Source organism: Octopus bimaculoides, chromosome 13 (genome assembly GCF_001194135.2).
Source record: "Octopus bimaculoides isolate UCB-OBI-ISO-001 chromosome 13, ASM119413v2, whole genome shotgun sequence".
Classification (NCBI taxonomy): Eukaryota; Metazoa; Mollusca; class Cephalopoda; order Octopoda; family Octopodidae; genus Octopus; species Octopus bimaculoides.
Window position 1 is genome coordinate 36475252 of NC_068993.1, and position 12510 is coordinate 36487761.

General features: G+C 37.5%; 1 protein-coding gene across 3 annotated transcripts in view; it reads left to right on the plus strand.

Annotated features, from left to right (window-relative positions):
• LOC106880840 (transmembrane protein 144) overlaps positions 1-12510 on the plus strand; it is an 86592-nt gene that overhangs the window by 48450 nt on the left and 25632 nt on the right. For all 3 annotated transcript variants that reach the window (XM_052972429.1, XM_014930971.2, XM_014930972.2), the window contains exons 3-6: positions 1952-2071; positions 3403-3502; positions 9190-9270; positions 10492-10561. In XM_052972429.1, coding sequence (XP_052828389.1) covers positions 1952-2071; positions 3403-3502; positions 9190-9270; positions 10492-10561 — 371 coding nt within the window. The remainder of the gene's footprint in view (positions 1-1951; positions 2072-3402; positions 3503-9189; positions 9271-10491; positions 10562-12510) is intronic.

Consider the following 12510-nt stretch of genomic DNA (forward strand, 5'->3'; position numbering starts at 1 on the left):
TATATATATATATATAAATAGATAGATAGATAGATAGATGTATATATATGCAATGGGCTTCTTTCAGTTTCCATCTACCAAATTCACTCACGAGGCTTTGGTCAGCCCAAGGCTAAAGTCAAAGACATTTGCCCAAAGTGCCACACAGTGGGACTGAACCCAGGACAATGTGATTGGGAAGCAAGCTTCTTAACACACAGCCTGTCAAAACTTTCTTTGGGGTGGAATGAAGATCCAGGAGAACCAAAGAATCAGAGAAGGGACAAAAGCCATCTGTGTTTTTGCATGTGTAATAAATAAGGCAACATTTAAGCATGAAGGCGATGTTGAGTAAAATGGTGAAGGTGTTTTATTATAATATCCACAGTAGATGTGTAGTTAAAAAGTTTGCTTTGCAACTGCATGGCTTTGAGTTCAGTCCCATTCTAGGTAACTGCTTTCTACTATAGATTTGAGTCAACTAAAGTCTTGTGAATGAAATTTGATAGATAGAATTTGTACAGAAGTCTGTTGAAGGGACTGTACAAGTTCCTGGGTGGTATATTTCATCTGATGTTTGGTTTAATATAACCACTTGTCTCATGGGTGCCTTTAGCAGAGTTCATTCTGGCCCAGTTTTAACCGACTATATCCAGCCAAAATATTAGACCTGTTTTACGTTCAAACTGGCTAGATGTGGCCTCTCACACCAACCCTACAATGTCATTTTAAAAATTAACAGTTAACTCATTAAAATTGCAAAGCTACAATAAATTGAATAAATAAGCATTACTTTTGACAGAATAATGTGAATGTTAATGTTATGACTATGACTTCTTCCCTTCCTCCCGCCCATCTTGGAGTCCCTTAAAAAGGGTCAGGAATGTTCCCCTTCCTCATCTGACTAAACAATAAAAAAAAAGAAGAGATATTGCCTTCTAGGATTCAGACCTCAATGTTGCTCTATTCTTTCATCTGTACTGTATAAAAATGTTGAACTACAAGTCCATAAGTCTTGAGTTCAAATTGATTGAAGCTAATTCTTTATGTATTTTGGTAGGACCTTCAATTCTAGCTGAAGTCTCAGTCCACCTGAGACACTGTCAAGAATTAAAAGACCTGACAAAAGACATTAAGAAATGTAAATATATTCCAGATTAATTTCAGCTGATAATGACAAACACATTGATGTTCTGTCTTTCCATTTGTTAAATACCAACAAGAAGCTGTGCACCACACCCTTCACACCCCCATTCTTCACTGCATTGGTGATATTTATGTTTAATTACACTGTACTTTTTTTTTTTTTGGTCTGTAAGTGTAATTCTCTATTTGCTTCTATCCAGAAATCAAAGAAAATTACTACTATTCCCTTCAAATTTTGTTTTTGTGACCTGGACATCCATGTTTTCAGACAGATTCAGCGCTGAATTGCTAAAGCAGAAATATCATTATAGCAAGTATTCTGCTCAATACAACAGATTTGTCTGTCTGTTGCTTGACCTTATCCACTTGAGCATGTCCCTTGGTGACTGACGATATGTGCATCTCTGATCATGAGCAGAAATAGTGGGGCAGCATCATAGCTATGTGTTGAGAGGGATTCTTTGGGATTTGAATAAATGTAACAAAAGCAAAGTTTGAAGGAAATAGTCATTTTTCATATTTTCTAGGGATAAACAAATAGGAAATATCGGTTGTTATCTATTGTTATCCAAGGACAAAAATTGCAGAATTATTTGTCCTTGTGTTCAAATGATGGGATACATTCAGAAAAAGTATCAGATAACTGAAACAGACTATACCCTATTCAAGGAGAAATTCAGCTCCCATCTACCCAATATCTTAAAACCTGCACAAAGAATCAGCCCTTAAATGACCCTTAAAGGCCTTACAAGCATTTTCATTTATGCAAATGTTTCTTTACAAACACTAAATTCTACAGATTATAAACTGTTTTCTCTCTTTCCAGGAATGTTTTTCCAATGGGTATTAAGTTCTGGTATATTCCTTGTCGGACTTATCATCAACATCTACAACCAAAGTGTCTTTTACCCTTTGGCAATGGTTGGCGGCGTCATTTGGGCAACAGGTGATCATCATTTTCTGCCTCTTTCATTGTTATTTTCACCTGATTCAGTAGATTTATGATTAAGGACTTCTAGACATCTTGTCTTTCAGATATATAAATGTATCTAGGACTACATTCTCTAACATGTCCTTCCTTTGTTTCTCACATAATAGTTTGTGATTTGAGAAATATCTGGCTTCTATTTCTAGCAAGTTAACTGTGGAAGAGTTAGTGTTTTTGCCTATTGATGTTTATAAATTGTTTATTTTATACCCATTTTTTTCTGTCATATCTGCTTCTAAATGTAGGTTATCATAACACTGTTTAAGTACACTATGAACATGTCTACCGTATTTTACTAAACTATATTATATTGTACTGTTTAATATTGTACTCTATTATATTTATCTGCACTATATTCTAACTATACAGTTATCTACTAAGTTATACTTTATTATATTGTACACCGAAATAGATTAAGGATAAATATGTATTTAACTCGTACATTAACACAATAGAGAGAATCGTACGTATGTATGTATGTATGTATGTATGCCTGCTATGATTTAGGCTTATTTCTAGATTTTTTGCTAATGGGGAAAGAGCTAGTTTCTAACTTAGAACCAAGGTTCCTTCATTGGAAATTCAAAAGCAACAGGGTTGTTGTGCATATGTGTTTATATGTGCAAGTATTTGGCATCAGTACATATATACATCTGTATTTGTTTCATGCATGTGTACATATAACTACATATCTATACATGTGCATATGTACTTCTGTTTACATTTAGCTGCATGTCTAGACATGTTCATATGTACTTATATGCTAAACTTTTAGAAAGTTTTGCATATAGCTCCATTGAGGGCTTGTATCTGTAGTCTTTTAATTAGCTTTTTTGTTTCTGGTTTTGGGAACCCTAATTTCTCAAGATTGATCCTGAGGTAGTTGGTTATATATTCAAGTGCCCCAATAATTACATGTATTAAATCTAAACTGGTAGTCCGAGTGGAGTAGCTGTAAATTTCTCAATAGTTCAACAGAGGTATATATGTGCATGTATGTAATTTTGCATGTACATATGTATGTGTGTGTGTTTGCATATGTATGTATATGCATGTATGTAATTTTGTATGTGCATATATGTGTGTGTGTGTGTTTGCATACGTATGTATATGTGTCTATTTGAATGTATATGTGTGTTTGTATGTATATAGGTATGTGTGTATGTATGTACATATCCATGTATGTATGCATATGTGTTTGTTTTTTGTATATATTTCTTTCTTTACATTGTGTCAATATTAGAAACATTATTATTTTTTTTTTTTTTGACTTTTGTCTGTTTCTTTAGGAAATCTGTGTGTTGTACCAATACTGAAAACTATTGGTCTCAGTTTGGGGTTGTGTATTTGGGCTACAACCAGTCTATTGATGGGTTGGCTCAGTTCAAGGTAAGACATCGGCAACAAATTTGATATCTTTCTCCTTCACCTCATCACTACCATCATCATCATCATTATGGTCATCATCATTTAACGTCCATATTCCATGCTGGCATATGAGTTGGATGGTTCAACAAGGATCCAACAAGCCTGAGGACTGTGTTGAATTCCAATGTACTACAAGTTATAAGTGAGTGTCGCCATCAAACAAGGTGTGTCCCTTTCAGTCAGTCTTCTATGAAAACATGTCTGGCTGTAGAACATCTGCCTCAGTGAATTACATCTGATTGATGCAAGCTTGGAAAATTGGACATTTAAACGATTAGGATAACAGATATATCATCATCATCATCATTATCGTTTAACATCCATTTTCCTCTCTGTCATGGATTTTGTTTCTTTTGGATAGCTTAAACAGAATCTGATGAGCCAGAGCACAACATTGTCTGCTTTGGCATGATTTCTATAGCTGGATGCCCTTCCTGATGTCAACCACTTTACAAAGTGTTCAAAGTGTTTTTGCTTTTATTTACCACTGGCACTAGGGAGGTCACCAAGTAACTCACAAGAAAAGACAACTCGACTGAGTTGGGGTGCAGTATTGAGAGAGGTGGAGTTACGCCAGGTGTTGAGGGGCTACCTTAGCAGGAGAGGGAGAAAGGATGGTGGAGATGTGGTGTCAAAATGTACCCCTAACGTACATGAAAATGGATAAGAGAGAATAGGGACAGAGAACCAAAGATGGCTGGATGGGTAGGTTTGGGAGAATGGAGAAAGGGCTAGAGATGAGGACGGAGATGATTGTAGTGGATGGAAACATGGTCAGTGGTGAATCTTTGTTTGCTGGGAGAAGGTAAAGAAAAATAAGAGTAGGTCATTGACATTTTTTGGGGTTGCCTACTCTGAGTAATTATATTTTGATGTATACCACAGATGTCTCTCAGTATTGGTTCAGAGTGATAACACCTGTACACAGACAAGTATTGATCATTATGTTTTATCAAATTTATTGACATAACTTTATTGGTTCTTTCATTCATCCATTTGCTTTTACATCTGTTTTTACATGCTAGAATGGTTTAGATATATATATTATTGCAACATTGTTGTACAGCCAGATTCCCTTTCTGTCGTTAATTTTTTGACGAGTAAATGTGACAACACCACCACCACCCATAACTTGCGGGTTTTGTAGAGCACAAATGTAAAAGCAACACACAGACACATGCACACACAGTTGTCTCGTTAGACTAGTGTGACCATCATTGACAAATCATCTTGTTTCTATTCTTTTCAGTGACCATGTGACCTACAGTGGCTTTTAAAGCCAGTAAGTGACTTGCATTTTATGCTGCAGATATTGCATTCATGTTTATGTGTTGTAACTGGGTACTCTTTTGGTGCAGTACTTTGTGTCCTTTCATATGCTTTATGAACCCCTATTGGCTGAAAGTTCCCTACCACATAGACACATATGTGATTAGTTGCTTGAAATTGGTTCTATTCAACTTGAGGCATTTCATTGCATTTGCATTGGTAACTTGTGAGGCCAACTCTGGAGAGGAAAACTTGTCCACATTCATTACACACAAACTGTGAGACTGTTGAACCAACAGATTTTCTTTTCCTGGCTGCTCACTTTAGATTAACCCATTCTTATGTAGATTTCTGAAACTTCCTGATGTCATTGGTTATTTTTTTGCATGTCAATTATTTCTGTCTAGTTCTGAAATTTCAGTCTTTGACATAATCCTTAAAATACAATTTTGGTTCATTCTGTGGTCTCGTACCAGATGCTAGCTCATAATATAAAATTTGTTTGGGGATTCTACTGCCATCTAAACAAATAAGATAGCCTACATAGCAGAGTCTGTGTTTATAGGTGTGAGCTCCAATGATAAGAGTGTCAGCATTTTGACATACTTCAGAATCACATATGTGAACACCTAGAATATTACAAAGGCATTGTTGATGAAAATTCTCTAGAATTTTGAGATGTCTGTGGTGGGCACCCCAAGTTTCAAAATAGTAAAGCAATACAAAATACATCTGTGCATGCCTATATGCATACTGCTCAGACATTATCCAGCCTCTGGATCACAAGTGTGCTTTTTTCCTCTCTCTACCTTTTCTATTACTACTATCATGTCTCTTTAGGGCTTATGTAAAACTGTAACATATGATGTTTCCTTCTCATTTTTAAGATAAATGAGTATGACTTTAGAGAAATTTGGCTGCTATTTTTAACAGGCTAAGAGTGTTGTTTGCATGTATGACCTCTTTTCTATAGCACTCTTTGACCAGATCCAAATACAATGAACATTAATTAATTCTGTAAATCTTTTATTGATTGAAATAATTTCTCTTATCATGTTATGATGTATTGTAATAAGGTTAACACCTCCAAACAAACAGCACTTTGGAATGAGGGCACACACTTTGTGACTGCTTATTGTTCTTGTTCAGCCATTTATGTATTTAGGATTATAGGCACTAGTGTCGCTGTGTGGTTCAGAAACTTGCTTCTCTGTCGAGTATTTTCAAGTTCAATCCCTCTGTGTGGCACTTTGGCAAGGTGTTTTCTACTATAGCCCTGAACTGACAAAAAGCCTTGTGCACTGGCTCAGGAACAAAATTTGCCTAGAGAGTGCAAACCCGGGTCCAAAATTTTTTTCCAAAGTTTTCTTGTTTTTTTTTCTTTTTTTTTTTTTTTTTTTTTGTTCTTTGAGAAGAAACCTAACTTGAAGCTAATTTTTACGGATCACTTTTTACTCACTGTTTTCTAAACCCGAGAAAAATAAGTAGGAGTGCAAACTTTGATTTTGCACGGCAAAAAATTTTAGGAGGTGCACTTGCACCCTCTGGAGTGAATTCAGGAGATGAAAACTGAAAGAAGCTGCTCATCCCTCTGTGTGTGTGTGTGTGTGTGTGTGTGTGTGTGTGTGTGTGTGTGTGTGTGTACCCTTGTCTAGATATCACATGATGGTTGCAAACAAGCATCACCATTCTAGAAGTGATATGGTTCACTTCTAGTCTTATGTGGCAAACATGTCTGGCCATGGCGAAATATCTTGCTTTAAAACAGGTAAGGGTTGGTGACAGGAGGAGCACCCAGCCATAGAAGACCTGCCTCATTGAATTCTATATGAATTCCATGCAAATATTGAAAAGTAGATGTTAAAAGAATGATGATGATGGCAACAATGACGATGATGACACCATATACCATGTATTAAGAGGTGACTAAAAGGGGTTACCATCAAGAAGGACTTCTAACCATAAAACTGCATTAAAAAGGGACCCCATGATGACTATAATTAATTAGATAAGGGTGACATGCAGCCCAAAGTACCCCATGGTATAGAGACAGTCCTGACCCCTCTCATCACAACTCGAGGTGAATTTAGTTCATTTAAGATGGCCGAATGCCTGATGTCCCTTATGGAGATTTGGATGTGGAATGCAAGGACAATGACAGGGAGATCAGGGAAAGTGGTAGGGGTACCAATCAAAAAAGAGGGGACATGTTATGTGCAGTAGCCAAACTGCATATGGAAGATGTGAAAGAGAGGTGAAGAGAAGGCAGAGGTAGAAGTTTGTGTAGCAAAGTTGATTTGACAAACCCATACAAGAGCATCCAGAAGATGTGAGTGGCGTTGGTGTTTTTATCTTTCTAGAATTTGTGGATCCTGTGATGAGTGAATTGAAGGAGTGAAATTAGCAATTGATGATATATAGAAACTAGTTGATGGAAAGTTGTACACACATATGTATATTAAAGTATCATTGTTATTATTATTCAGGCGGCAAACTGGCAGAATCATTAGCACGCCGGGCAGAATGCTTAGCAGTGTTTCTCCCATCACTGTTCTGAGTTCAAATTCCGCTTAGGCTGACTTTGCCTTTTATCCTTTCAGGGTCAGTAAATTAAGTACCAGTGAAACACTGGGGTCAATGTATTTGACTAGTCCCCCTCCTCCAAATTTCAGGCCTTGTGCCTTTAGTAGAAAGGATTATTATTTTTTTATTATTATAAAAATAATGATAATAACATTTATTGATGGCAGGATGCTATAGTGAGACTAATCAAATTTATAGTGAAAATCAATTTGACTGGGACTTCAAGTCTTACCTAACAGTTTGTTCAACCCTTCCACACACACACACACATCATCATCATCATCGTTTAACATCCGCTTTCCATGCTAGCATGGGTTGGACGATTTGACTGACAACTGGTGAAACCAGATGGCTACACCAGGCTCCAATCTGATTTGTCAGAGTTTCTACAGCTGGATGCCCTTCCTAACGCCAACCACTCCAAGAGTGTAGTGGGTGCTTTTACGTGCCACCAACACGAAGGCCAGTCATGCGGTACTGGCAACGGCCACGCTCAAAATGGTGTATTTTATGTGTCACCCGCACAAGAGCCAGTCCAGGGGCACTGGCAACGCTCTTGCTCAAAAATCCTTACACATGCCACGGGCACAAGTGCCAGAAAGGCGACGCTGGGCACAGGTGCCATCCCGATTTCGCTTTTGCTTGCCCCAATAAGTCTTCGCAAGCTGAGCTTCGTGTCCAATGAAGGAGACAACGTTGGCATGGGTGCCAGTCATCGAATTTAGTTCGGTTTAGATTTCACTTGCCTCAACAGGTCTTTGCAAGCGGAGTTTAGTGTCCAATGAAGGAAAGGTACGCATAAGTGGGCTGGCTACACCCCTGGCAGAGGCACACACACAAATTATATACATGTATGTATTTATGTGTGGAGGTGAGTGGCTTAGTGGTTAGGGTGTCAGCATCATGATCGTAAGATTGTGGTTTCGATTCCTGGACCGGGCGACACATTGTGTTCTTGAGCAAAACACTTCATTTCACATTGCTCCAGTCCACTCAGCTGGCAAAAATGAGTAATGTTGCAATGGACTGGCGTCCCGTCCAGCTGGGGAACACATACGCCATTGAAACTGGGAGACCGGGCCCATGAGCCTGGCTAGGCTTTAAAAGGGCGCAAAAAAAAACAAAAACATGTATTTATGTAGGTAAGTAAGTAGATACATAGGGAGTGGGAGGGAGGGATGTGAGCGGGTTGGTTGGTTGGTTTCAGTGCACAGTCTTGTGGTTAAGATGATTAATTCCTCACCATGGGCCAACTAAAACCTTGTGAGTGGATTCAATTGAAAGAAACTGAAAAAAGCCTGTTGTATATAATGTGTGTTCCCTTGTCTTGATATCACCTGATACCTGTAAATGAGCATCACCATCAAACTGGTGATGTTTGTGTTCCAGTCCTCCATGAGGAATATGTCTGGCCATGGAAAAATATGACTTTGGTTGGAAACAGACAAAGGTTTATATCCAGCCATAGAAATTCTGGCCTATGCAAGCTGGGAAAAGTGAACATTAAAATGTTGTTGTTACTATTGCTGCTAGCAACAGCAGCAGCAGCAGCTGTTATAGTGGCAGTAGTGATATTTATCATTCTGCAATTAATATTTATTTCTGTCTTAATTACTGAAAATGCTCTCCAGAGTTCATGACCCACAGTCCAGTTCAAATTCCCAATCTTTATTAAATTTCTTCACAAAATGAAATTTCACTGTATTTTTAATTTTTGCTGTGTTCTTACCTTCTTTAGTTTTGTGAATTTTATGTATGTCTTCCATTCTTTAATATTGTCTCCAATTCTTATACAGCTATGGTTGGTTTGGCATCAACCAAGAGAAATCGCATAACATGGTCATGAACTACATTGCCCTGGCTTTTGCTGTCATGAGGTAAATTAACGTAATATTGATTTCAAATTTTGGCACTAGGCCAGCAATTTTATGTGAGGGGTAAGTTGATTACATCAACCCCAGCGTTCAACTGATACTTACTTTATCGACCATGAAAGGATGAGAGGCAAGGTTGCCCTTGGTGGAATTTACTCACAATGTAAAGACAGACAAAATGCTACTAAGCATCCCACCCAGCGTGCTAACAATCCTGACTTGCATTAACATATTATGATAAATTATGCTATCAAGACATAGCAACCATTTAAGGAACCTTGACATGGTTTCTTCCTACTGAAAATAGCAACAAATCCTTCCTCAATTCACATCTTGACCATCTTTACAAAAAAAGAGAAAGGGCACATTGGATAATGTTGCCCTAGATAAATTATAACAGGAAAAAGGCCATACTGATCACTGCTAGATTTAAGATAATGTTTTCATGGTGGAAACATTTTTTATCATTGGTCTGCTCACCCAGTGCTAGTCTGAGGCTAAATAACTACTACTACTACTACTACTACTACTACTACTACTACAACAAAAATACATGTTCAAATGCTACCCACTGATATTCACAATGCCAAAAATAAGACTGTGATCCTCATTGAAAAGGCCTGTGATCAAAGGCTGAAACACCTTTGATTATCCATCTGCTCAGTTAGGGCTGACGTAGAGCCAAATAACTATAGATATATATATATTCAGGCACAGGCATGCCTGTAGACATCATTTAATATCCACTTTCTGTAGTTTCTACAGCTGGATGCCTTTTCTAATGCCAACCACTTTACAGAGATATAGGCTTGACTGTAAGCACAAGCATAGCTGTGTGGTTCAGAAGTTTAGTTCCCAGCAACATAGTTCCAGTTCAGTCCCACTGCATGGCACCATAAGCAAGTGTATTCCCCTATAACACCAAGCCAACCAAAGCCTTGTGTGTAGATTTGATACATGAAAACTGAAAGAAAGGCCACCATATACATGTGTTTGTGTCTCTTTGTTTTGACATAGTTTAATAGTTGTAAATTAGTGTTGCTGCAATAGTCTGAAAAAACATGTCAGGCCTTGGGGAAATGTTACCTTGCTTGGGGGTGATCAGGAAGAAGAGCATCTGGCCATTAGAGAATCTGCCTCGATAAACTCCATCTGATCCATGCAAATAGATATTAAAATGGTGGTGGTGGTGGCAACATTGATGATGATGTATTTATTTTACAGTGGAATTACCTACACTTTGGTGAAAAGTGAAGTAACAACTTCAGACTCACATGACCCTCCATACAGAGAGGTAAGACTTCATTTTAATTTTTGCTCTCTTGCAACATCATAAGGGTGCAATGAATCCAGTGTTTGGGTTCAAATGAATTGCCCTTAACTTTGTTTACCTTATTCTCCTTTATGTTGCTTGTGTCTGCATGCATGTACATGTATGTGTGCATGTGTTCATATGCGTATAATATAAATATGTATATGTATATATGCATTTACATGTGCATATGTGTTTTTTTAAATGTGTGTGTGTGTGTGTGTATATTTACAGACACACACACACACACACTTATATATATATATATATATATATAGTCAATTCGAGGATGTTATATCCACATTAGGGATTATATAATCAAAAGAATTCCACTGGTTAATCACTATCATATAAAGAGAATGTCTCTGCAATATGTTAGGGATTATTGTAGTAATACATATTATTAATATTGAAAGAAAGAAAATGGAGGAAGATGGATGGATGAATAATTCATTTATATGATATAAAGATGTAATTTTTTTAAAAATTACTATACAAATAAATTATAAGTTGTAAAGCTCAAAAATAAAATAGGAGACGCAAAAAAACCTACATATATGTTTCAGTTCTAACCCCTAGTTGATATGCAATTCTAAGCATTTGGTTATATACTAAGAATGGTATAATTTTCAACTATTTGGGGCAGAACTTCTTCAGGGTTATTATGAGCTTATAGAACAGAAGTTAACATGTTTCTTGGAAGGATGCATACAAAATTGGGGCTAGAACTGAAACATATATATAGGTTTTTATGCATCTCCTATTTTATTTTTGAGCCTTACAACTTATTATTTGTATTGTAACTTTTTTTGAAATTTCAACAAATAAATTATTCATACATCCATCTTTTCCCATTTTCTTTCTAAGTGAAACCAATATCATAGCTGGGGCTGGTGTCCCCTAGCTGGCTCCCGTGCCGATGGCACATAAAAAGCACCATCCAAACATGGTTGATGCCAAGTCTGCCTGACTGCGCAGTGGCATGTAAAAAATACCAACCGATCATGATCAATGCCAGTAACCCCTGACTGGCTCCTGTGCCGGTGGCACGTAAAAAGCACCATCCGAACATGTTCATTGCCAGACCCACCTTACTGTCTCCTGTGCCGGTGGCACATGAAAAGCACCCACTACACTCTCGGAGTGGTTAGCATTAGGAAGGGCATCTAGCTGTAGAAACTCTGCAGACCAGTTTGGAGCCTGGTGCAGCTGCTGACTCTCCAGATCTCAGTCAAACCGTCCAACCCATGCCAGCATGGAAAATGGACGTTGATCGATGATGATAATATATATGCATGTATATAAAAGAAAGAGGGAAAGACAAACTGTGTCACAACAAACCAAATAGTATGTTTTTTTTTAATTCATCTCTCTCTCAAACTTCACTTTCAATAGCATTCCCTTCACACATGCAATTATAAACATAATTCATATATGAAAACATATTCATCCTAACGGTAGAGATAATTTTGATTACACATTAGCATGTAATCAGTAATCATATGATCACAATTTTTGCATAATTAATGCATATAGTTAATGAGGTCATCACCTGATTTGACTGAGATAATTAATTGTGTGTGTGTATATGTATATATATATATATATATATATATGACGACCGCTCCATCTTGACAGACGATAGCCATCCCATCAACAATCCACACATATCATCACGCAGTACAATCACTCCGTTGGTGAGCCCTCAAGTGACTTTGAAGTCCGGCTGCTGAGCGACAAGGTCTACAGCACAGATGACAAATGTTCAAGCCTCTTGATCCTTGCTCGCTGGTATCTGATTCTAAGGAAACGCCTCTGTGAACCAGCATATGTCTCTTAAGTCCGGGTATTGTTTTACAAACCTTGTGACATACGCCACAGGTCGCAGAAGGCGGTTGGTATTTAGGGTGTCTGGAATTTCTACCCTCATA